Consider the following 24,564-nt stretch of genomic DNA (forward strand, 5'->3'; position numbering starts at 1 on the left):
TAATGTGGTAAATGGAACAAGAACCGTAAAGGAAAATATGAGCAGCAGTGCACATGGCCTCTGTAAGTTGCCCTCCTGATGGCATGTGTGTAGTAAAGTGGAACTGCTCAGCAGCAGAGGGTATGAAGGAAGCTATTTCTTGGTCCTTCTGTATTTGTATACCTAGCACATCTGCTGTTTTGGGGTGATCACTGTTCTCACCTATGTATAACATGGGCGTTTCGCTTTGTTCGTTTAATTATTAATATGTATTATTTGTCCTAAAATGACATCAAAACATCCGTATTTTTTCTCACTTATACTTTTCACCAAGCACTAAAGCTTTGGAAATAGAAGTCATGAAATTTAACTGAAGTCAGGAAGAAGTCTGACCCTAACTGATAGTCCTGAATATCAGAGGCTCATGAAAATGCATTGCTACAGAAACACACTTTTATCTTACAAATTGCTTTAGGAGTAAAGGAATAACTCTAAACATTGAAATTGCTTTCAAAAATTCTCTATGTTTTTTTGAGATAAATATGTCTAGTACATGTTGCAGAGCAGGAGATGAGCCTGCAATGAACAAAGAAATGAAGAGATCCTGGCAAAAAGCACAAAGTTTACCATCTAAACAGACTGGTCATACTGTTTATCCTTCGGTTTGCTATTAAAATGCATTGCGTTGACTCTGTTCCCTGGTTACTGTCCCAGTAGGACAGTCGTGCTATTAATCAAGATCCTAGTTAAACAATATTGTTCAGCAGAATTCCTTTATCTTAGGTTCATAACACTGGATTTGCATACGGTGTGTACACACCACCTCATTTGAAAGCTGTGTGAATCAACACTTACGTGATTGTGTTGTTGTTTTTAATTTTTACAGATGCAGATTTACTTCTACAATCCTGATGACTTTGACAGTTTTGGAACAGCAGTTCTAGAAAACAGGGTAGTAGGAGCCATGGCCGTGTTTTTTCAAGTAAGTTTAAACCTTTAAAAAGGTCTACATACATAAACCAAAGCTTTCACCAAGTACTGATTATTTCATTGAATTGTTTCAAGCTTAATGGATGCATCTGTTTTCTTGTTCCCACCTGTCTAAGTGAATAATATTTCATATTGTCTGTGTGTGATTTAAAATGTAAATAAGGATATTTAGAAACGTAATGAAAAATTTTGCCTCAATTGTTTTGATTTGATAGCTGCTTTACAGATGTGGATTGGAGAACACATTTATCATGGAACTTCACTGCTGAAGTACGTTGCTTGGGTCCCTGGAATACTAACAGGGATGTGAACTGGTTCTGCTTAGAGAAAACTTAAAATTCAAACATAGCTTGGGAGAAAATTAATCAATAAGTTTCATCAATCTTATCTGTAGCAGCTTCTTCTAAATTGTCATAGTAACAAGTTCTTGAGCATACCAGGTTTCCAAATGAGTGAATTTATGCATTCACTTTTTTAAAATGCATCCTCAAGAGTGTGAACGCTCAGCTAGCTCATTTGTTGGTTCAGCACGCTCGAGGACTGCAGCACGGGTTAGAGACTGCTGTTAGCGACGGCTGGCAGGTCAAGTCACGTGGCAGTGGTGTTCAGCAGTGTGGGCTTTTTGTCATGTTTTATCAGAAATGGAGTTTTTCCTTACTGACTCGAGGGTGAACAGAATGGAGTGAGAGCAGCTCCATCCCACCAAGCTGTCAGGAACTGTGAGAAGTAGCTAATGAAGATTTTGAAGTAACTCAAGGTGTTGCTTTTTCAAAAGGAGGGGAGGGAAGAACAAGGAAAAACACTGGTCCTCTGTGAGGTTTAGTGAGAGATTTTACTGTGGAAGAAAATGATCTCACTGTTACCTTTGTGAAGGCAGATAAAAAAGAATATACAAGTACCCATATGTAAATACCTCCCTCTTTTCCTTATGATGTTAGAGTGACAAGCCTGACTCTCCTGCTTAAATTAAACAAGGTTGTCTTTTTCTATGTCACTGATTTTGATCAAATGCTTTGATAAGGAGAAAAGGACAGATCCTTGTATTGCATAAATTGCTGTAACTCTGCTGACATCAGACTAGTGGAAGTAGGCATGTTAAATTCATCATTGCTGAATTCCGCGCACTTCTGTGGCGTTTCGTGTTAGAGTAAAGTTGGTGGAGCTGCGATAATATGCAGTGGCATAGCAGGACGTTTCCCCAGACTTCCTAATCTTGCTGTGATGTGGGAAGAATTGGGCAATTGACTTTGGCCTTACGTGACAGAAGTTTAGAAATAGAACAACCGGAGTCACTGTTAGGTGATTTATGCCATGATGGAAAGCTGCACGTTGTATGTGAGCAATGTCAGAAGGAGCATGTGTTATGTCATGGTGCCCAATGCACATTGTGGGACAGCGTGTCTGGAATTTAATTACCTAAATTTAATTGCAATTTGTTGCCCAAATAAGCTCCACATAAGCTGTGTGAAGCACTGCCCCATGTCACACCATTTCCTAGTCTGTATGTAACATTTATGCCCCCCCCAAAAAAAACAGGTTTTAGAGGATCTTATAATTGTAGTGGGAATGTCATGTATTCCCCATGTGCAGATCCAGGTGCTGTGCTTACTATGAGTCCCACTTTGCACAACTCCGAGGGAACCATTAAACTCACTAAAAATAACCTAAAATACTCAGTAATGCTGTAAAAAAAACATCTTTGATTGTAAGAGACCTCAAACTCTTTAAGACGACAACTGAGTGTTGTGGTCTCCTGAGGGATGCAGAAATCTATACTTTTCATCATCTCTAGCCCTGCAGGCCACAGGACATTAGGCTGTAAAGTCCAGGTGATGGTGCAGTAGGGCTCCTGCTCCAGGAGCCATGAAATCTGAAGGCATTACCTGATAAAGAGTCACTGATCTCTTCCAGAGTGATGGGGTTAAGGTAATCCTTGGCAAAGTGACCCAGCAACAACCTGTTTTGTGGCTGAAAGGAAATGGTTTCTTTCTTTATTTTTCCTCTTTTCTCTGGGTTGAAATGGTAAATCAGCAACGTGCCATTAAACTTCTGAGTGTATCAGGTCTTCCTTTTGGGTAGCTCAGCCCAAAGTCCCCATCCTGGAGGGGCATGCGCTGAATTTTGGCCCATGTGAGCAAATGCTAAGGAAGTCGGTGTGATCACTGCTATTTTGACCATCAGGAGGGTTTTCCTTTTCGTCCAAGGAAGGTACAGCTTCTGTACTGAGGGTTAGTAACCAATGGTGATAATCCTTTGCAGATCCATGCCGTGTTTGTCGGAGGTGCTGCTGTAGTTCCCTCTGCTGTGTATCGTGTGATGGAGTTGGTGAACTGTGACTTGGAAAACATTTACATAAAATTTCGTTCAGAAATACCTGGTATGCCTTTAGTCTAGCTCCCAAGGGCACCACGTGGATAGGCTACTATTTCATGCAGCTAATTTTAAAATTAACTCATAGTAACTGTTAAATTAAATGACCCTATGATGTCCATGTCCACATCTTGATTGGCAGCTGTAACTATTCAGATACTAATTTCCTAGTCTCCTTAGTCTGTTCTTTTCTGAGCTCTAGTCCCACCTCTAACAGTTATTTACAAAACGACGTTAAAAAATTGCACTGATGCAGGGCCTACTGTTTGTTTGTTTGTTTGCAAACACATGAGAAGACTGAATTATGCATCCTTCTCTATGTAAATATTTTAAGGTAAAAATTATTGGCTAGGTTTGCCATTAAGTCAAGATTTGGATTTTTGCTAATGAGTTAATTCCATGTTGGAATGAATGTGTGCTGTGGTGACTGAATTTATGGTCTGGCAGGTGGGTTTTGTTTGACTGAAGTTCACAAATGTTCCCTTGAAAATAAGGTTCTCCAGTGAGTGAACATTATACTGAACTGTATAATTATTGGTGAAACATTAAGTAATTAAGAACCCTCTTTCCTCGTTTTTAAATAATTTAACTTACACTATATAAGAATTTTACTTATTGAATTCATTCTTTCAAGGGCAATTTCCAGGTAAAGCACGTTGGTTCTGAACTTGGATAATTGAAGCACTTGGAACTTTATTGTAATTGCTGCTAATTACATCTCTGCTTTTCTCGTTGCTTTCATTGTAAGCTCTGTTGATAAATTCTCTTTTTGTTTGCATGCTGCAGGTCAGTTGACCTGACAAATGAAGAAAATTGCTAGTTGAAATCGGGAACAATTCTTGCATATACAAGCTGCTATAAGTGCTCATCTCTGTAGTTCATTGCGGGTAGATGCTCAGAGGGTGTCACATGGAATTGCTGGGGACTCTACAGCAGCTATTCTCAATTTGCAAATATGATGATCTGGTCTGAGATCTCTACCTGGGCTGTGAAAGCTGTGTTTTGCATTGGCATGTAAGTTGTAAAGCAATCAGGTGTGCTGAGGAAAAGGGTCCCTGTTCTGTGTGACAAAGGAGCAAGGTGACTTAGGCACCTCTCATCTGTCTTGATCAAATTATTTTAAAAGCTATTCAGCCGGAACGAGCTGAAATGGGTAAAAGGGAGCTCCAGACGCTGGTGTCAAAATGCAGAATGGTCATTAAAGCCCATACACGGGCTTCAGTGCAGGAAGGGGAATCAGTGGGAGAAAGGGCTGTTTTCTTCAAGTGGGAATTTCTGTAGAAAATGCTTCGTGCATTTCAAGAGGAAGTGGGAATTGCAGCATGTAATAGCAATGTGAGCCATAAAGCTCTTGTGTGTGTTTTGTTGCTGTTATTAAAGAAAACTTTTTTTGGGGGGGGGTTATTTTTGGTTGTTTTTTTGACCATACGTGACAGTGTTGGGGCTACTTGGTGTATCTCAAAATGAAACTAGTGCTAGTGGGAGTTTTACAACTTCTCATGTCCGTTTCTTCCAGCCAGCAGCATCCTCGTAGTCTTTAGTAAAAGCTTCTGGGTTTGCAGACATGATGACAGAGCAGGGACAGGACCCATGTTGTCTGCAGCGTGTGCTGAGTCCACCTCATCTGCCGAGACACATTTCAGGTCCCAGTCCAGCAGTCCCACTTAAGTCTTGATTTAAAAGGTCCTAAACTTGAATAGTTTGTGTACGTGCTTAATTTCAGCCCTTGTAAGGTTCAGCTTGTATTTAATGATATTCTGGCTCTAGGCCTCAGTTAATTGTCAGGCTGAGCCAGTTTTGAAGCAAGCCAGCAGTAGAAGGGAAGGCCCAGATCTCTCACTGGCTCCTGAATCATCCATTCGTATACATCCGTGTAATACATATTTACAAGTCATATTTAAAATGAATAGTTATTTGGATTAAATGCATTCAGACATATTGCACGGCTCTGTTTTAACCATCTAACAATATAATTCATTGCACACTTCACTACTTGCTTTATTAAAGCCAAACTTAAATATGTTCAAAACAAACATATTGCTTTTGCATTTGAAATATTCATCTTTTGGGCCTGCGGTAGATTCATTACAGGAGAGAATACTTCATTCTTTGATTACTGCTATGAAAAGACACAATACTGATTCCCTAAGCGCTCATCAAATACTCGATAGCTCAGAAATTCAGGAGGAGGTGATGGAATTCTTGTTCCTACAGGGAGGGCCTATAAATCTATTTTAGTATTTGCAAAGAAAGCCATCAGTGATTAGTTACTGGAGCTCAGGTACTCAAACAAATCATCTCTAAAGAAGTTAAAGTAAAAATGAATTTTAAAATAACTTTTAGCAATGCTTTCATCATTAAAATTGTCTTCATAATTGTAAGTGATGTTGGTACCTCGATTACTCGTGAGCTTTAGCATTATGGGGCTAGATTTTTAAAGATAATTAGCTACTTGGGAGCAAGTATGCAACTAATGGGATGTTCAAAGTACATGTCAAAAATCAAGAGTTTGGTCTTTTTCTGGTCTGCCATTTCGTATCAGTGAAAGTAATCGTGGCTTTGCTTTTATAAGATTTTTGGTGGTAGTACTTGGTGTGCTTTGTAAAGGTGATCAATAACTCACTTTTCACAGGGGCCTAAGTGAGCTAAACACAATAAATCAGTGGAACACCGTTGAAGTTATTGACTATTTGGCACAAATATGCCCTTTTTTAATGCACGTTTCTCAAATAATACAATTCAGCTTTTAACTTCCCTAGAAACCCTTTCTTCCCTGTCATTAAGTGTTCCAGGTGTTTTCTATCATAACCGAATAAATTCAGTGAATAACTGCTTTAAATACAGTTCCTATTTAGATAACCATATCTGGTTATCCAGGTAGGAGACCAGAATCCCAAGTCCCTGCCTCAGTTTTTGGCAAATTCCCTAATTCAGCCTCTTCTGTACCAGGATGCTGTTAGGAAGACTGAGCAAAACTAGCTTGATAATGAAAATGAGATGAAGGTGTACCCTTCTCCTGAAACATGATTATGTCCACCTACATGAAGGATCATCAGTGCTACAGTGTTTAGGCAGTATCTTAAAGGTGATTTGCAGTAGCTCAGATAACACATAGGATCATTAACATGCAGGGCATCATCCAGAGTTATTGAGAGGCTTTTCATTTATTTTAATAGACTTCAGATACATGTAAGGGCCTTAAAATTAAATTACAGTATTAATTCTTTTAATGGTTACATTAGAGCCCGTGGTGTTTTATTAATAGTAGCTTATGAATAATAAAACAATTATTATTGATTAGCAGTATTATTTAGTAATTAGTGCAGTTTTTTTATTATCTTCATAACATGAAAATGTGTGCAGCTAGAGCTACTTATTCAGTGCCTTTCAAAAGTATAATTTATATTTGTCAAAGTGAATGCTTGTGTATCAGTAACCCTCCGTGCAATAGAAGACAAGCAAAACAATTTGAAATGTTTTTGTGCTCACTGAAGTACATTTTCCTGGTATTTTTAAATCATTGCAGCTATTTTAAAACTTCTAGTCATTACTAATAAAAACAGTAGTAGAGCCTATAGATAGTTGAAGAAAAATAGAGCAATACAAAGTAGCTACCCCAAGCGATAAGGGATGAGCAAATCAGAGCAGGTAGATTGCGTTTGTACAGCTGTGAGAAAACATATTTCTGAGAAACACCTTGTACAATACATGTAATGATGTACAGTGATACAAAGCATCTCTGGAGTAGAGAATTCACCTAACTTTCCAGTAAATAAATGGAAATAAACTTATCAAAGGACAAAAGTGATTTTCGGTCATGGAGAATTTAAATACAAAATTATGAGAATTTCTTAAAACCTGCTAGATTTGGATTGAATTCAGTATGTGAACGGCACTGAACAGTCTCCAAAGCTGGTCTTCTTTAGCCAAACCATGCAAGTTTCGGTGCCTAACAATCAGTGGTCACATTGATCAAAAAACTTGTACTGAAACCCTTTTGTTTGGAAGCTGGGTTTGGGTAGAGGACAAAAATTCATGGAGGGTGTTTCTAGAAAGTTTTACCTTTTAATTTCAGAAAACAAAAAGTTTCATAAACTGTTCAAATTTTTATTTCAGATTTTATTCCATTTCAACTTCTCTTGAAAGTTTCTGAGAAATTTGAATATTTTTGAATATTTTATGTAAAGGAAGAAAGTAAGGGGAGAACAGATGGGGAATAGCTCTGTGAGTAAAAAAAAAAATAAAAAAAAATAAAAAAATAAGTATATACCCGGTTTCAGTCTTGGTGCTTACTGACTTTCAAGTGCTTAACAATGAGGCTTTATCCTTATTGTGAATCAAACCTTTGTACAGTTTTGTTATGCTTCACGTGTTTTTTAAGGGTAGAATTGCTGTTAAGGTAAGGGAGCAGCAGGCTGCGGGGATGAGCTCAGGAACTCCATCCACCGAGCAAAAGCCGAGAGCTCTGGGGGGAGCACGGTGAGCCAGGAAGGGGTCGGGAATGGGATCCTGGTGTGCTGCTGGGCTCTAGGAACGAGGACATCATTAGAGAGCTGAATTGCACAGGAGAAACGCTGGCCCTCTCACCTGCTGCTGTTGTTGTTGCTGTTTTGCGTGTGTTTTTCCAGCATTGAGTGATCTGCACTACTCCAAATTTTCCATCAATGGACAACAGCACTGAAAAGTACCTCTGCTTCCTGGGGTCACCATGCAGAGCCTGGGTACCTGGTAATCCCCCAGCTCAAACTCCAGACAAACACGAGCAAAGTTTCTCTTGGCTTGCAGAGTTCTGTGTAGCCAGGCTTGCTCATTCACATGGCTCTGCATTTGCCGCGGCTTACTCATGAGAAGGAGCCCATGTGGCTAAGTCGAAGGCTGCTAAGAGCAGAGGTGTTCACACAGCAGCCCGAACATCTGAGCAAGCGTGCTTGGAGGAATGAAGTACAACTGCGTGAGCGAAAGGGGGGCTGGATTTGGAGGCAGACAGACTGACAGGGCGGCTGAAACAGATCGTTCTTGGAAGCAAACACATCGTTCTGCTTCTGCTTGCCTGTGTTCTGCCAAGAGGCATTTGCAGTCTCTAGATCATGATGGCTGCAACCTGCTGTGTTGAAACTTTTCTATCCACAGGCTGACTGTGCAGCATAGAAAGATAATCTACCTTATGTGCACTTATCTTCTTCAGCGCCCAAGCAATCGTCTTCCTTTCCCTTCTTCTCTCTGGCTTTATGAACTCATTCATGGTGTTTTCCTATAAGGCAGGAGAGCAGGAAGCAAGATTTTATGTCAGATGACCTCCAAAATGCAATACTTTCATTTAAAGCCTTTTTGTTAGGTTGAGAAGCCTTTTTGTTAGGTTGAGTTTTAACGGATATGGTCTGTACGGAACGCGGTGTCATGCAGCCCTTTTTGCAGTGCAGAGTGAAATACCAGAGTGCACAGAGTCTTTGACTTCTATATTGTTTTTAATTTCAGATATTTCTAGAGAAATGCGACTTCCCAAGCATCTGGAGAAGCGTCTAACTAAAGATAAAATTTAGATATATTTTTCTCCCATAAGTGCACTGTAAATGCCTTCGTAACTGCCGAAGCTTTTAACTTGTGCTGATGCTTCCCTGGATTTGAAGTAGCAGTGGGGAGGGTGGCTGGCAGTGGTGATGCCTTACTGAGTGCCTTTTACTTTTTGTGCTGAAACACACTTCATTGCTATTTTATTTATTTATTTATCTTTAATGGAAACATGACAATTGCCGATGTTAGGAAGTAACTGTAAACTTTTTTGCTGTTGAGAGGACTTGAACTCCAAACTTGTGCAAATTTTCAGATGTGAAAAACCACTTTCTGTATGCTTTATGGGGTCTCTTCTAAATGTCTTGAACGATCTGTTGTAACCGTTAATGTGAGCTGGTCATGTGCATTGCATGGGGAATAGATCTCTTTGCTCTTCCAGTTTAACGTTCGTCTGAATGTCAGGATCATTATCTTTTGGTTTACAGCATTGTAAATGCTTTTGATGTGCAGCTTTTTTGCTTCTCAATGGTTATTAATTGATTAATGTATTACGATTAATCCCAAGTGGGATGCTGTTATTAACTTGCTTCATTAAATTACATATCAATTTGTTAGCCTTAATTCTCATAATTGTCCCCTTATAGTTTACTGTTTTTGTTTGAATAACTTGCCCTGAGAACATGAGCAGCATGCATCTACATACTCTCCTGCCTCCTTTTCCTTCCCTTCACCCTTCACACTCAAAAGTGGAGTCAGATTAGGAATATTTAGTGTCTAATGTCAGCATTTTAAACACAATAATTTACTTCTCTGTGATTTAAAAATATACTGCCTTAAGAAAATAAATCATTTTGTAGTCATGCAGTAAAAAATCTTTCAATTGATAGAAAAATATCTTGTGGAGTTTTCATTACCAGACTCCTGAAAATGACACTTCGATGTCTAATATGTAAAAATTACAGTCGTCAGTCTATAATCTCACCCCCTCTGCGGTTCAGGAAGATTGATACTCAGGAAGTCTGCTGATTATAACCATTAGACTAAAAAACAAATTAGTTCCCTAACTACAGTAATGCTTTTTGCGTTTTACTCTCTGGTGTGCTTTGTTGATGTGTCACTTAGTCATTTCATCAAACAGACCTGGAGCTGGGTGCCATGAGAGCTGGGCCAGAGTAGAAGGCCCCCAGGCTTCATGCAGGCTCCCATCACTCGCCTGTTGTCTGCTTTAGGGACACCAGCCCCATGTAGAGCCTGTCTTTGTGTCTTTGAGCATGGGGAAGTCATTGAGCTTGGCTTGTTTTCTTTGCTGCAAGTACCTGTTCTCATCGCTGCGATAGCAACGATTGCTTCATCCCCCACCCTTCTTACTTGTTTCGAGTCTGGTGCATTTTGACTTGACCTTTTTTGTTTAAGAGAAGGAGAGAGAGACTGGAATAAAATGCTACTTTTTGCTATCCAAGTCTTCGGAGAGTTTTGCTAGAATTGGTCTTGGTTACAGAATCAAAGGAGATGTAAAGCTTTATGCTCATGTCCTTTCCTTTCTCCTCTCTCCCCGACACCGCAGCTGCCTCTGAATGACTCCGTTTTCTCCCTCTTGTTAAACGTTCAGACTGGATACCAGGAAGATCATTTTTTATGTCTCTCTGCCTACCTTTTTTTAAATTTAATTTGATTTATTTTTCTGCAAAGCCCGTCCTCAGTAGCCATCCATGACTGATACCCCATTTGTCTCTTGGAGGACTAATCAAGTGTATGCGGTTTTACATTCACAGGACATAGGCAGTGAGATCTGACATTTCCATCAGGAAACTCCAGCTCTGAGGTCCACGTGAGGCACAGTCCTGCTTGGAAGCTGCACATGATTTGTGTAACCCCTAGAAAAATGGCACTGGTTTTCATCCTCTATATCTGCAGGTGTCTCTGGTTACCAGTTAGCGTTATGGCACGTATTAAGTCAAGGTGAGCGCAGGATCCATTCATAAATGATTGCCTGGTTTCACTTTGTACCATAAAAGAGAGATTGGTTGTAAAGTCTGAATATATAAAATAGATGGATAAAATTGGGACTTCCTTTGCCTTTAGATCTTCTGGCTCAGAAGGAAAAGTTATTCTTATTAAATTTAAGCTGTTCTGCCTGAAGAATTATTGCTGTAGTTCTCAGATATAACAGTGCCAAGTTTCTCCTAGTATTGGCAATAATAAACAATGCAAGCTTCAGACAGAATTTCCTGGGTAGCATACCAAATGTTCTAGAAAACCTGCTCGGACAGCAGCTAATACATTTTTAATACAAATAAAACATAATTCTTTAGTCTTGTTTCAGTTTGATCCCTAAGGTGGAAAAAGTATACTGACTATGCATAATTTATATATTTGTTTGAAGTGTTTACCCAGATACTCCATTCACAAAGTCTCTTTTTCTTAATAGGTTGCTGCAAGATGTAAGAATCACTTAGGGCTCGCGTTGTGCAAATAAATGGAACATGTCGTTTTTGTGCAATCAGCAAGGGGGTTACCTCCTCATCTCAATTCTGCTTTCGCCTGTGCTGCCAGCAAGAGCAGTGGGCCCACCCCATCAGCCCTTAGCCAAGTCACAGAGCAGGTCCAGCTGCGAAGTCAGTGTGTTTTTCCCAGGCTGTGCGCGCTGTGAAAGCACAGAAGCGTGCAAGGGAGGGAAAAGGGGAGGTTGGGAGCAGAAGGTGCTGCCCGCCCCTCTCAGGGGCAGTGTCAGGTTGGTGTGTCCGTGTACGTACCACCCCGGTTATTACCGATGACACATGTGGTTTCCTCTATAATTCCTATACATTGCACATAATGCAGATCAAACATGCAGGCAAATATCCCTCAATAATTTAATATAATCTCTTCTAAATGACTGCAAATCCAGTGTTCCAGGTTACTGCCGGAGGGTCGAACTGTTGCTGGTTTTTATCATCTGTAGTGTCTGTGCTGCAGGACAACTGTGGGAGAGATGAGTATCAAGGGTTTTCTGAGCCGGTGCTTTTCTTTCCAGGGGTCAAAGAAAGGCAATGAAAGTAAATCAGAGGCTGGACTGGTCCCTTTTTTTATGTCTTTTTACAGAGGTAGACATTTATATGTATGGCTGATGGCTTAACTGATAATGCTGATGGCATATCACCCCCCAAAATAATTCTGCAGCCGAGATGGCGGCTTGCCCAGAGCAATTCGTGTATCTGATGTTTTACCTCCTGTGAATCTAAATCAGAAATCCTCTAGTTCATAGGGTGGAGATGAGGGGGTGTAAACCTGGGAATCCTTTTACAGTATAATTTTAGTAGCTTTCAGATGTCTTCTACATCTGAGGTTCACTGAAAAGCACGCTAATCCAGCTGAGGTAGTGAGTTTGAGAAGAGCTAAATGGTCCCAGTTTGAGTAATATTAAACCCTCCTTTGTTTTAAGTTCAGGTGTGCTTGCATCAGAGTTCTCTGAACAAAACCAGCAAAGTAGCTGGGATGAGTAGCTTTTATGAGCATTAAACTCTACTGGAGATAGATGAGAGTCAAGAATGCCAATCACAATCTTATTCTGTGCTGAAAATTGAAATGTGTGTTAAATAAAGACTGCTTAAATCTGTTCGCAGCACCTCTGAGCAGTAAGTTTTCAGAGGCTTGCAAGATGGAGCAGGATTTTTCCTGCAAGCTCACAGTGTTTGCAACTGCTTTGCAGCTCTGAGAGGACTGAGAAGCCCAACACTGCCTGGCTGATACCATCAAAAAAGTATTTAGCTGCTGATTGTAACCGTACAATTTCTGTGAATCAAAAATGCATTGTAATGGAGTCATTATCAAGAGTAAAGAGACTCTCTGATAGAAGGTATTGGCTTTTGCAACATGTATACTGTATCAAATGAAGCCTAACTGGAGATTTGGCAAACTGTTCTTTATGAGTAACGTAAAATGATGTACCACATTAGAAGGTAGCTTGGTTATTACAAAGCTCAGTCTTGCTTCTGAGAGAATGGATTTTTTTCAGCGGAAAATTCATCTTTACTTGCTGCAAGAATATTGCTAAAACAGATTAACTTTGAATCTCAGTGTATTTTATAGTGTGTCTCATGTTATTTTAAGGCTGTAAATATATTAGCTGATCTGTAAGCTTTGCTTAAGTTACTGCTCTCTGGGTTTTAGGAGAAATAGGATCCCATTATGCTGGAATCAGGATGATTGAATTAAATCATCCCTTTTGATATATGATTTTCCCTTGGGATCATACCACCAGATCAATATTTAAAAACAGCTATGTGGGTAAATGTTGATTAGAAAGCAAAGCTCCATAACCCTAACAGCTAAAATAGTATTTCTGTGTGTATTTTATCTGTGATCTGTATGGTATTATCTACATGCCTGTATAGTAGAAGCAGTCAACAGAAAATTTTCTTACTCCTTCCCCCCTGCCTACCTTGCCACCTGGCAAACCTTCTTTATCATATCTGCATCCTATAAAAACACGTAATGTAATTTGAAATACTCTTGTGTGAAACATGATTAGACTGCATCAATCACTTTTCAAATATTTTTTTCTGCATTTCATATTCTAAACTGCTGAAAGCACATGCTTTTATATCCTTCTGCGTTTCAGGGGAGGCATGAGCAGACAGCTAGTTCCCCATCTTGGGTAAACCAGGATTGTTAGAATCTCTCCCCAAATGCATACCAGTCAGATCAAACTTTAGGTTAGCGTGTCGGAATGCTCTCCTTTTGCCAACTCATTACCAGTGATACAGCTAAGCAAACTGTTGCCTTCTGCTACCCCAGATATCTACGGAGATTTATCATTTTTCAGCTAATAAGCTTACCTTTTCTAACAACACACGGCCCACCCCACCTTATGGCTAGACTTGTCTCTTCTTATAACTCGAGCAGAGAATTAAAGACCAGAGCAAGGCTGGCTTTTAAACCTAAGGCAGAGCTGCTTGGTGGTCTCTGTGTTGGGGATGAAGACATCCATCATTTCCGAGGCTGAACTCGCTTGTTACCTAGACCTGCTCCACGCTGCTCCTCGAGAGGTGTCGATACCTCTCCGTGGACAGATGGTGGGAGAAGGGGGTGACGGCTGGGAAGGTGGCACTGCCTCAGTGTGCGGCAGGGCCATATGGGCACTCAGGCTTAGAGAAACTTGGTCTGTGCCTGCGGCACAGCTGGCTGCTACCACACCTGTCTAATAGAGTTGCTGAAAGGCTGTATAAATTCATGCTGAGCTATGGAGATTATCTCTGTCAGCTGTTCTTGTGTCAGAAGCAATTTTTTTAATGTTGCGTTTATGTCATAAGTGCCCAGCCCATGTCTGCCTGTTAGGACGTACCCTCTTTCTTCCTCCATTACTGCCTGTGCTGCATCTGGGGCATATTTCCAGGGTTTACTGATAAAAATAGAAGATTTTTAATGCCTTTCTTAGCATACCTTATATTCCAGTGCTTGCTGCCCCCTATAAATGCAGGTGTAGAGAGAGTGCAAATGCAGGTGTGCCCTCCCATTGTGCTGGGATTAGAGGTCAGTCTGCAGGGAACGTGGGATGTTCCAGGACCAGGCTCTGGAAGCCCTCTCGCCCTCACAGTAGCCACTAGTGCAGTGCTCCTTGTGTGCGTGTTACAGCTGAGCTGGAATTTAAACCGTGTTGGGTCCTCACGTGGTTTGGGGGAGAGCTCTCTGTGCACTGACTCCTAGGCTTGCTCTGTACCAGCTCAAGGGTTTGGCAGGGGAAAGTCTGACACAGGTTGTAGTGTCTGCAATAGGTGGTCGTATGATGGTGGTGCCAGGCTTTGAGAAGAGAGATGAGAAGTTTTTCTAGAGGTGGATACTGAAACTGGGGTCAGAACCAAAGTATGTGCCAGGAGCCCGGACGTCCTAGTGGACTGATCACAGCATTGGTGGTAGGATCATAAGCAGCAAGTGTGATCTGTGGACACCCAGGAATTAAAGCACCAGGGAGTGAACAGACAAGGTTATAAAGAAGGAAGTAAACTTCTGTAAATAACAGGTGGGTTCTCTGGCAGGCAGATTCAGAGAGCGTGAGAGGAGAGGAGATGGAAGACTCTTCCTGTGTGCACCCGCCTGCAGGAAGCTTCTCCACTGCTCTGGGTCAGACTGGACTTGTAAAAAGAGCACCTTTTGTTCTAACCGTGTTTTAAGTTTTGTTTTAAATGTTATTCGGTTGCATTTCATTTCTTCGCTCAATCCTTTTCCTGAGAATTTAAGATTCTGGCAATTTTGAGGTTGCATCCTCTGTCGGAAGAGAGCTTCCTGACCAGAGCCAGAGCTTGAAAACCCCCTCTGTAGATGGGTCACACTCGGCAGGAGCACCGGAAAGCTGCAAGAAGCCCACGGAGCGGAGGCATGAAGGGTAAAGCATCCTGAGGAGTTCTGTGGCTTTAAGACTATCACCTACTCGCGATGATTGAATAGCATTCACTTTGCCACTGCTGAAATGTAGAACATCTTGAAACAAGCGTACATGTCATGTTAGTTTTTGCGATTCTTTGTATTTCAAGAGGAAGAAACTGCTGCCACAAACTCAGTGTTTCCCAGGCTTTTAATGCACTTGTATTTTAAGTGCTTTTTTCTGCACAATAATTTCCCCGTTTCCTCTAAACACAAGCCATGATACTTGTTTGAAATGTTTTTGTAAGGAACTGAGTGAATTGTTGGGTCATTCTAACCAAGTGAAAAACAAACAGCTTGACATATGATCCTCACTGTTGTGTGTAGTGTTCCACCGGGTGAAATTGGGTGGGTTTTTTTGAGTTGTGCTTTTGTTGCTGCAGGAACTTGAGCAGCGCAGAAACGGCTGAGAAAAAAATTGTGGGCCACATCCTGCCATTCTTAATTCAGTGGCTTAAAGAAAATTTAGATGAGGACTGCCTCTCAGATTTCTGCTGCTGTGACAGCTCCGCTGCTGGTACCTGCCCTGGCCCAAGGATGTCCCTCTTGGTGCATCTCCTGCCCATCAGCAGTGGGAGTCCTTGGCAGTCCCGCAGCTGGGCTCTGCGTCCTTTCTGCTGGAATCAGTTTCCCCGGGCTAGCCCATTTGCTGTCCTCTGTAGCCCAGGCTGCTTTTTGTCCCTGTCTCCACGGAAAGACATCCGGGTAGGGGTGGAAGGAGACAGGGACCTCCTCAGTGGTGCGGAACGCAGAGGGAGGAGAAGAGGAGGTGACACAACCGTGCAAGGGTTCTCGAGGGGGTGATGTGGAGCGATTTGGGAAGAGAAGATGCTGTAGCGTTGGAGGAGACAGAAACAGCTCACTGGGTGGGAAGAAAAAGTGAGGAGGATGTGGCAGGTGGGCGATGGAAAAGGGAGGTGGCTCAGAAATGAGAGCGGAGGCACAAGTGAAGAAACTGAGGATTAGCTGGTACTTTCTTACCGTAGGTACTGTGAGTACTGCACTGTGCAAGGACGTGGCATTTTGAAAAGGTGCACACGTCTGCAGGAAATTAAATTACATTGAGAATTTTTATAAGACGAGAAAAAATCAAGCACTTGCTTGAGAGAGAACCATACATACCAAAAAAAGTGTATTATGGTTGACTGACTTGCTTGTCCTCTTGCGCCAGGAAGCTATTAATGAACACCACTGGTCTAAAATTGGGTTCTTGTACCACAAAGACGCCCGGAAACCCACGCGCCCTCCCGGCCCACCGCTTCGTTAGGCACGGGAAATGTGCTGTGGCTGCTGCAGTGGTTTCAGGAGATGAGTTCACACCAACCTACTTAAAAATGAGGCAAAAGGAACAAGCAAACTACGGTGGAGTTTGATGTTTCAAAGCAGGAGATAAAAATTCTGCCCTACAACAATTCGTTTTCATTGGATTTCTAATTTAATTGTGAACTGAGGTGTGGTTGTCATTGGGGAAGTGGCTGTGTAACTTAATTGACATTTCTGCATCCTTTGTGTTTGTGACTCATAGATGCCGGCTTGAGTCATCTTGTACTGGCGGGCTGAAGAGAGCCGCTGCTGCAGTCGTGGGGAAATGAGCTGAGGGCAATGCTGGGAGAGAGAGAAAAATGAGGACTTTTCATGTAGAATGAATGAAAGATGCTGGGAAGCTGAGACAAATCCTTTTCTTCGTTTTAAAGGGGCGATTGTTGTGACCTCTGTCACCAAAATCCTTTGTGTTGTCTGCAAGAGAGGAAAAAGGCCGGAAATCTCTGCTGCATCCTAGGCAAGCTTAGCTGGAGCAATTAAATTACAAACTCCTGCAAAACGCTGGGGTTCCAGATGCCCATCTGAGCTGTTCCCTTCCACCCTTCACATTTTGCTCAGCACATTTTATTTTGTTGTTTAGCCACCAGGAAAAAAAAAAATAGCTGAAGGTGTTTCTTGTTTTTTTCTCAGTTGCATATGTTTCTACCAGATTCAAGCCAGGAGCAGAAGAAAATGAAAACTAATTTCCATTCTTGGTTTCACAGTTTTGAGTTCAGCCTCTCCAAACATGTGAAGCTGTGTACCAAAGAGTGGGTGCTGTGTGATGATCTGGCTGTAGTGCTCCTGATGGTTTTTTTCATTATACCATTTCATTTCCCCCCTTACATAGGTCAAAATGGTTATTTTTGCCTAAAAACGCACATAAATTGGGCAGATTATGGAAACTCTAAACCAGGCCTAACTCTATTTTTTTTTCTTTTAAACTCAGATGGTGAGAGCAGTTTATAACTGATGGCAGTTTTTATAAAATAGGCTCCATCCTGATAAAATGTTACCCCCTGGTGTGTCATTTTTCCAGCTGAACTGCTGGTAGGATTGAGAGATCTTGCACACTGCTGCTTAAATAAGTAGACTACATGCTCTATGAAGAAATCATATTATTTTCTCAAAGGAGAACAAGTAGGCTCAGTGCACCAAAATTGCTTTAAATAAACTTGCAGCTCCTCTTTCCCTTTTTTGCGCAGCTGCAGATGGTACAGTCTATCAATCAAGCTTTCTTGGCTTCAAGAATCTGCTGCTGAAGTTGTCTTGCCTCTGTGTTGCAATTACATTTTTGTCTTTTACAGAGCTTTGCATCTTAAACACCCTATTGCTGCTAATCAGATTGTGCTTTTGAGCTGCACATATCTTTTGTTTTTCCTTAGATATATGCTTATTAAGATCTTTCAGTAATTTGTTAATTGAATGTGCTATTCACTTACAGTAAGCCAGCAGTGTCGTGCTTTCGAAGCTCATGAATAGTTTGGTGAAATTAATGCCTACGAGCCTACCTTATCAGTGGTGTGAGTCAAAGTTTGCAAATGAGGGGCTTACAAAAAGAAAGCAAAATGCATTGCTGGCTGCTTATTATTTATTTATTTATATTTACCATTCTGGAGTTGCAAAGCTGGTGGTAGTGAATGGAGGTGATGCTCGGGGAGGAAGCTGTGAAGTGTTGCTCAGCCTGGTGAGCTGATCAGTCAGCTGCCAGCACGTGTACAATACCTGGTCAATGTTTCCATCTGCTAACAAAGAAACTCAACGTGCACAAACAGATCAGAACGATACTTAGCTCTACCTTTCTGTTTCATGCTCTTGTTTTGTTTTTTTATTGAGACAGTCTTACAGCTTTGGCGAAGTCCTTGGTAAAAATCCTCTTGACTGTTATTCTGAGGAAGCCTGCACTGTCCATTTGCACTTAGGACACTGATATTTCATCCGACCTTTGGTGTAGAAGTGACTATTTGCGCATCTTGCATTTTCAGGCTTCCCTACTGGGCACAGTGAAAATGTATATTGCTGATCCGTATCTGAGTTTGTCCCATCCTTGTCTGAGGATGTCTGCAACTAACTCAGGCTGAGATGCAGCTGGTACAAATCGAGGGAGGATGTGAGCTAAGGTCGAGAGAAGTTGTGGATGCCTCCATTGCGAGTGGCTGCTTGGCACTCAAACAGAGATAAGGGGCAGCCAGAAGACCTGACCCCAAAGTCAGTTCAGTAGCTTTTAAAACCATTTGGGACTTGTATTTTTTTCCAAAAAAAAAAAAAAAATTTTTTTTCTCCTTGGTACGGCTAGTTAATATCTCACTGTAGACACCCTCCAAAGCTGTGATGAAATATGAAGTTAATACATCACTAGCAAGCTTTCAGTCAGGATGATATATTATTCAAAGTGGAATTAGCTAGAGGGATCAATGCACACCCATTATTCTATTTAAAATAATCATTGGAAGACTCATTAACTTTTTTCCCCCTCTTTTCAAACAACATAGTGAATGAAACATCTAAGAACATCTCTGCCAGCGTATGCACCTCTGTATCTTCAGTATATGTTCATTCATAGCAGGATTATTAACACCTGAAAGCCAAAACCCAGACTGAACCCAAAAGAATTTGCTTTCAAATCACTGAACCCGAAACCAGTTGCTGTAGGCAAAGGTGAGCTTAGTTCTAATGCACATTTTTTTAAAAAAAATCAAAGGTCATGGCAGTATCTGTGTGAAATAGTGCATGCGCCAGCATAAGGTTCGGTGTCACATCTTGCCTGGGTACGGTACCTGTTATTCTCTCTGATTTCACACATGAGCAGCAGCTTGAAGTATTAAGGGAGCTGTTTCCATTTCTTGTTTTCCCTTACAAATATGTTCTGCAGGACACTCACTTTGGGCAGTTCATTCATTACACGGCAAATGCTTTCCATCTCCCAGCTCACCTCCGCGAGGCTGTAGGCTTTTGGCTAGCTTTGTCCTTTTGCGTGAACTCCCGTGGGAGATGTGCAATTATGAGCGTGTGGGGAGAAGGGGGGAAAATGGAAGAAATTATCATCTGTGGAGGAACAGGAATGTATCATTCCTGGATCATTTGGTGCCTGTGAAGGTGAAAAATATGCAGAGCACCAAATCTGGCTTATCATTGTGTTGGGAGCTCTGTAGGCATTTTTTGCCTTCACAGATAACTCAGCGTGCTGCAGCTTTGTCCACTATCCCTTTTCACCCATCAATTCTCCTGAAAAAAAGAAAAAAAACACGTCAAATTAAATATATCCTACTGTATTTCAAACCACAACACATGTAAACTTTCTCTGTCTGTTCATCCACATTTCAGATCTGACTGATTTTTTTCCCTTTCTTTTGTTCAGAAGTGTTTAAGAAATGAGATATTTATCTGCAACCAGAGTTTACAATGTGGGCTTCAAAAGGGAGAGAAGAGAGGCAATGGACTTTGTGCAGAGCTAAAGGGTACCCAAAGCCAGGATGTGTTTCCTTTCTTAGAGCCACCGACCCATGCAGGATTGGAGTGTGATTGCTCAGAAGGGTTAGGAGTAGCACCTACCCAAACTGTTACTTAGCTTAAATAAATAAATTGGCCCCAAAGACAAGAATTTGAGGTTTCACTAGCAATTTGCCAGGTACCTTCCCTTGGAGAAAAGTATGTTTCTTTTGTCTGTATCTTGAATTCTTTGAAATCCTGTTGCTGTGAGGTTAAAATATATGTATTGTGTGGCAGAATGTTTGAATTAATGGGATTCTTCTCATTTCTGTTCTAAAATAGTGAATATCTTTGCCATAGAGCTTGAGGACTGGCATCTGTCCAACAGTACTGCTCTGATAAGAGAATAAATTGTTTAACCACGTTGATTGTCCTGAAACCCTACAGGACAATTTAATCTCTGCAACCTAGTTAATTTATAACAGTTTTCTTTTTTCTTGGTTGTTTGTACAGCGTGTTCAGAGACTTGAGTATTTGGCGGGCGAGCTGTAGATCTTAAGCGCGAGCTGAATGGGAGCTGAAGGCATGCAGTTAGGGGGAATATTACCCCTGACTTTCACCATTGAAATTGAAAGTGGAATTTGACACATTGGCTTCTCTCTGTGTCAGCCATTGTCACTGGCTTCAGCTGCCACGGTTAAGTATGTAGTCATTCATCCTTGGCAGACACCATCCTTTACAGCACAAGAGGATGGTCTCTGGATGTTAATGCCACGGCGCTCTGGGAGCAGCTGGCTATATCGAATTCAAGGCATGCAGATTGTCTTGGCCATTTTACTTAGCAGATGGGTAAGGCTTGATAGATTGAAGATTTAGTTTCCAAGTCAAGGGCCAAATGTTGCAGTGGGAGAGAAAAGTAAATTATATCACTATTCTGAGGGGAAAGGCTCAGGTAGTGTATCACAAAATTGTTGCCATTCATTTTCCCCTGACTTGCACAAAATGCATGTCATTTCACCTTTCAATATAGCTGGCTATGGCATTCTCCTTGGTTGTGAGATGCTTTGCAGTACTGTCTGTGAGCCATTTAATGAGCTTGAAAGCAGTTGCTGCAAATTTATGACAGTTTAATAAGTCTAAATGCCAGATTTTTTGTAGTTGGAAATGAGAGAGAGATTTGTATTTCATATCACTCTGACTGGAAGGGTTTTCTTCTGTTCTTTTTTCCCCACACCCTTTTCTTCAATACAGTAGATCTATTTAAACATATTTTTAAAAGAAAAGCATATTCCTTACTTTTGAGCTGTTCAAGCTATTAATATTCACCTACTTTTTGCAGGGTGACTGGTACCAGTGATGATTAGAGGGTTTTGTGGTGCATCCCCCAGCCTTTCTCATGTTGCTTGGAGGGAGGAGGATAACTTGGTTTTGGAGAGGCACCCAACACAATGGAAACGGGGGGGGAGAGAGTGGAGGGAGTCTTGCCCTCTGGGCAGGGGTCTTTGAATTGCATCTGGTGTAGCTGTGTGGCCTTCCAACTGCCTCAGTGCTTACCTCAGGTTCCTGCGTTTTTTATTTATTTATTCATTATTTTTAGTAAAAAATGAAACTTGAAAATTTTGCCTGAGACTCATTTTTTTTGTGCTTTGTAGAACTGTTTCCAGCAGAAAGACAGGTCATGGTTTACTTATACAAATTAACATATGGTTTAAATTATATAGCATGTGGTATAAATTTGAACACTTTACAATTCTGCTGATTTTTGTGAAATCAGAGACTTAAGAGGTTCTGGGTTTGTTCCATAAAATGATCAGACAAGCGGAGAGCTTCGGCTACTTAACAGATAGAGAAAGACAGAGAAGGGGGGCTGTCTTTTGTTGCTGCTTGTTTGTTTGCTTGTTTTTAACTCATTAGGACATGCTGAGCTTAGTACTGTGGTAACATAGAGGCTTTTTATAGGGTAATGTCCATAATGTTTGCCTTCACCACCGTGGCTTGGTGCTGTACGTTACAGCCCAGCTGTGGGGCTCTCTGTCCTCGTCATGCTCCTTGCACCTCCTCTGGAACTTCCCTCTCTGGAGCATCGTTGGCGTTATCCTGAGGAAGAGCTTGGCTCCCTGGTATCCCTCCTGCCCTGTTAACTCCGAGGGCAGGGCTGCAGGAACAGCACTTGCAAGCAAAGGGACAACAGGTTGTGCTGCTGAAAGGTGTTAACGCTCTTGTCAATAGAGTTCATGACTGATCAACCTTGCTGTTAACTGCGGAATGAATCATTTTTCAGTCCCCGCATTAGATGCAGGAGCTGTAAGTAAATGCAACCTGTCTAGGGTAATGATTTCCACCATGACTTCACTTGAAGAACGTCCCTGTTTTATGACTGCAGAATGGGGTCGCTTGTGCATGACCTTTTCCTACATTGCAAATGCCTCTTTTATTCACGGCATTAATGGCAAGCTCTTCACTCTACCCAGAACAGCATGTGCACCAGGTATCGAAGTCACCCAGAGGGTATGATAAGTAAGTTTTTGCTTCCTCATGTCATCTTCATTCCATATTTACCCTATGGTGAGAGCTCTCAGCACAGGAAACTGCTTAATGATATTCCTGTGTTTATTTTTCCCTTGCACTTAGCACAATAGCTACCTGTTTGTGCTGAAGAGGATTACAGACATGGTTCAATTATAAATGATGCAAGCAATCGTTATTTATCTTGTTTCCTGCAGACCTATAGAGTGTTAGTCAGTCTTGAGTGAGTGCATCATCTTCAGGAAACAACATTTTTCGTGGTGGTGCTGCGAGTATTTTAGGGCAATTTCAGGATGGTTTTCTGTTTGTCCCATTAATCCATGCTGTGCAGAGCACTCATGACCAGCAGCACAACAGGTTTGTGTTTGTCTGTGAAATTCCTCTGCCTGAGAGATTTTCATTGGTGACATTTCTTCTGTGTTAGCCTCCAGAAGGAGGAGGAGGAATCTCACTGCTCCTGTCTCACAGGTAAAGAAAAGCTTTGGCCAGCGTTGGCAGGCCTGTGTTGGGTGAAGCCAAAGCATCATGACCAAGTCACAGGTGTATGGTCATGCTCTGGCTCTGCAGCTGAGAAATGTGAAATCATTAGAAACATGGCATGTAAAGTCAACCTGAAGAATTCATTTCTGTTGTCCTTTAGAATATATCCATAAGATAATAAAAAATACTCTTCTGTAAATCAGATTATATAACAGGAAAAAAAAAAAAAAACAGTTTGTGGTAGGTTTTCGCATCCCGTGCCCTGGCCTTTCTTTGAAGCATCAGCTGTTTTCAGAGACAGGATTCTTGTATGGGTGAATCTCTGATCTCAACCAGCGTGGTAGCTCTAGGGCAGTTAAACCAGAGACATACAGCACTGGGGATAGAACTTGACGTTCTGGGTTTCAGAAACCTGCTTTTTTATATGAACAGCGGCAGAAAAAAAGAGCTGGGGAAGGGAAAAAAAATCAAGTGTTGTTTTTTTTTTTTTTAATTTTTTTTTAAAGAACTTGAAGGAAAAAAGATGTAAGAAAAGTTTTGCTCTGAATTCTGAACCATTCCACAAAATGAGAAAACTTTTTGGCACTTTTCTACTGGTCTTGCCAAGATCCTGAAAAGGGTATAGCGAGATGTGGGAGAACAGCGTGTGAGTACAAGGAAAAAAGGGGGGAAGCATCTGGAAGGAAAGTAAGCCCATATCCCAAGCAGATCTGAACTGACATCTCCACGAGTGGTACTTGTTTGCCTGAGATTTTTGAGAGAAACATGAGATCCCACTCCTGATACCCTCGGAGAAAACATGATTACAGATGCACGGAGCATATGCTTTCCCACCCCCAAAGAAGTAACATGACTCTTGGTTTCATGCTATTGGAGAACACAACATATTTGCAGAATATGTTATCAAAAAGATTGCTTAGATGGATCTATATAGGCATACCACTTCAGCAGATTAAAGGACACTGCTGAGGCTGAGGTTAAGAATTGATCTACTTTGACAGAAAATCCCAAAAGGAAGAGTTTTAACCTTTAGGTTTCTTTCCATCTATTTGCTTTCTTTGGACTGATTGTAGCTGTCACCAGAGATAAAAACAAAGCAAACAAAATAGAATTCTGTACAACTTACAGTTAAACAGCAATAAATAAAACATTGTTTGAGTCCAGTGTAAGTTATTCTTACAGTCTTGTGCTAAATAACTAGTAGCTTTTTTAATGATTTTTCTTTAGTGGTGGCCATGGCTTGGAGAAACCTGAATAAATGGAAAAGATGCAGGAACGTGTCTTCCAACAGCTCTGCATTTTTAAAGTGTTTACTGTTGATTTGCCAGAAGCCAGACAGAACTTACAAAGTGGGTCATTGGGTTCAGTATACTGTGATTATTATTTATACAGAGTCCAAAATGTACAGAGAACCCCTTTGGGCACATAAAAGTTCATGCTTCAAAGAGCTTACAGCCTTCAGGCCTAATAATATTATTGCCAGTATCATCTAAGCTATATATATTTCAAAGCTGCTTCTGCTGCTTTCATAATTTTATTGCGAATCTTGCCCTACCTGATCGTTGCGAGTCTTGGAGT

At 41.2% G+C, this 24,564-nt stretch overlaps 1 protein-coding gene across 1 annotated transcript in view; it reads left to right on the plus strand.

Annotated features, from left to right (window-relative positions):
* Nucleotides 1-24,564, plus strand: part of PTPRG (protein tyrosine phosphatase receptor type G) — a gene marked incomplete at its 5' end in the record, with an annotated part of 400,948 nt that overhangs the window by 259,395 nt on the left and 116,989 nt on the right. The window contains one exon of the mRNA XM_084292446.1: nt 866-961. Within this exon, the coding sequence (XP_084148572.1) occupies nt 866-961 (96 nt within the window). The remainder of the gene's footprint in view (nt 1-865; nt 962-24,564) is intronic.

The sequence above is a fragment of the Netta rufina genome, assembly GCF_964035555.1.
Source record: "Netta rufina genome assembly, chromosome: 10".
Lineage (NCBI taxonomy): Eukaryota > Metazoa > Chordata > Aves > Anseriformes > Anatidae > Netta > Netta rufina.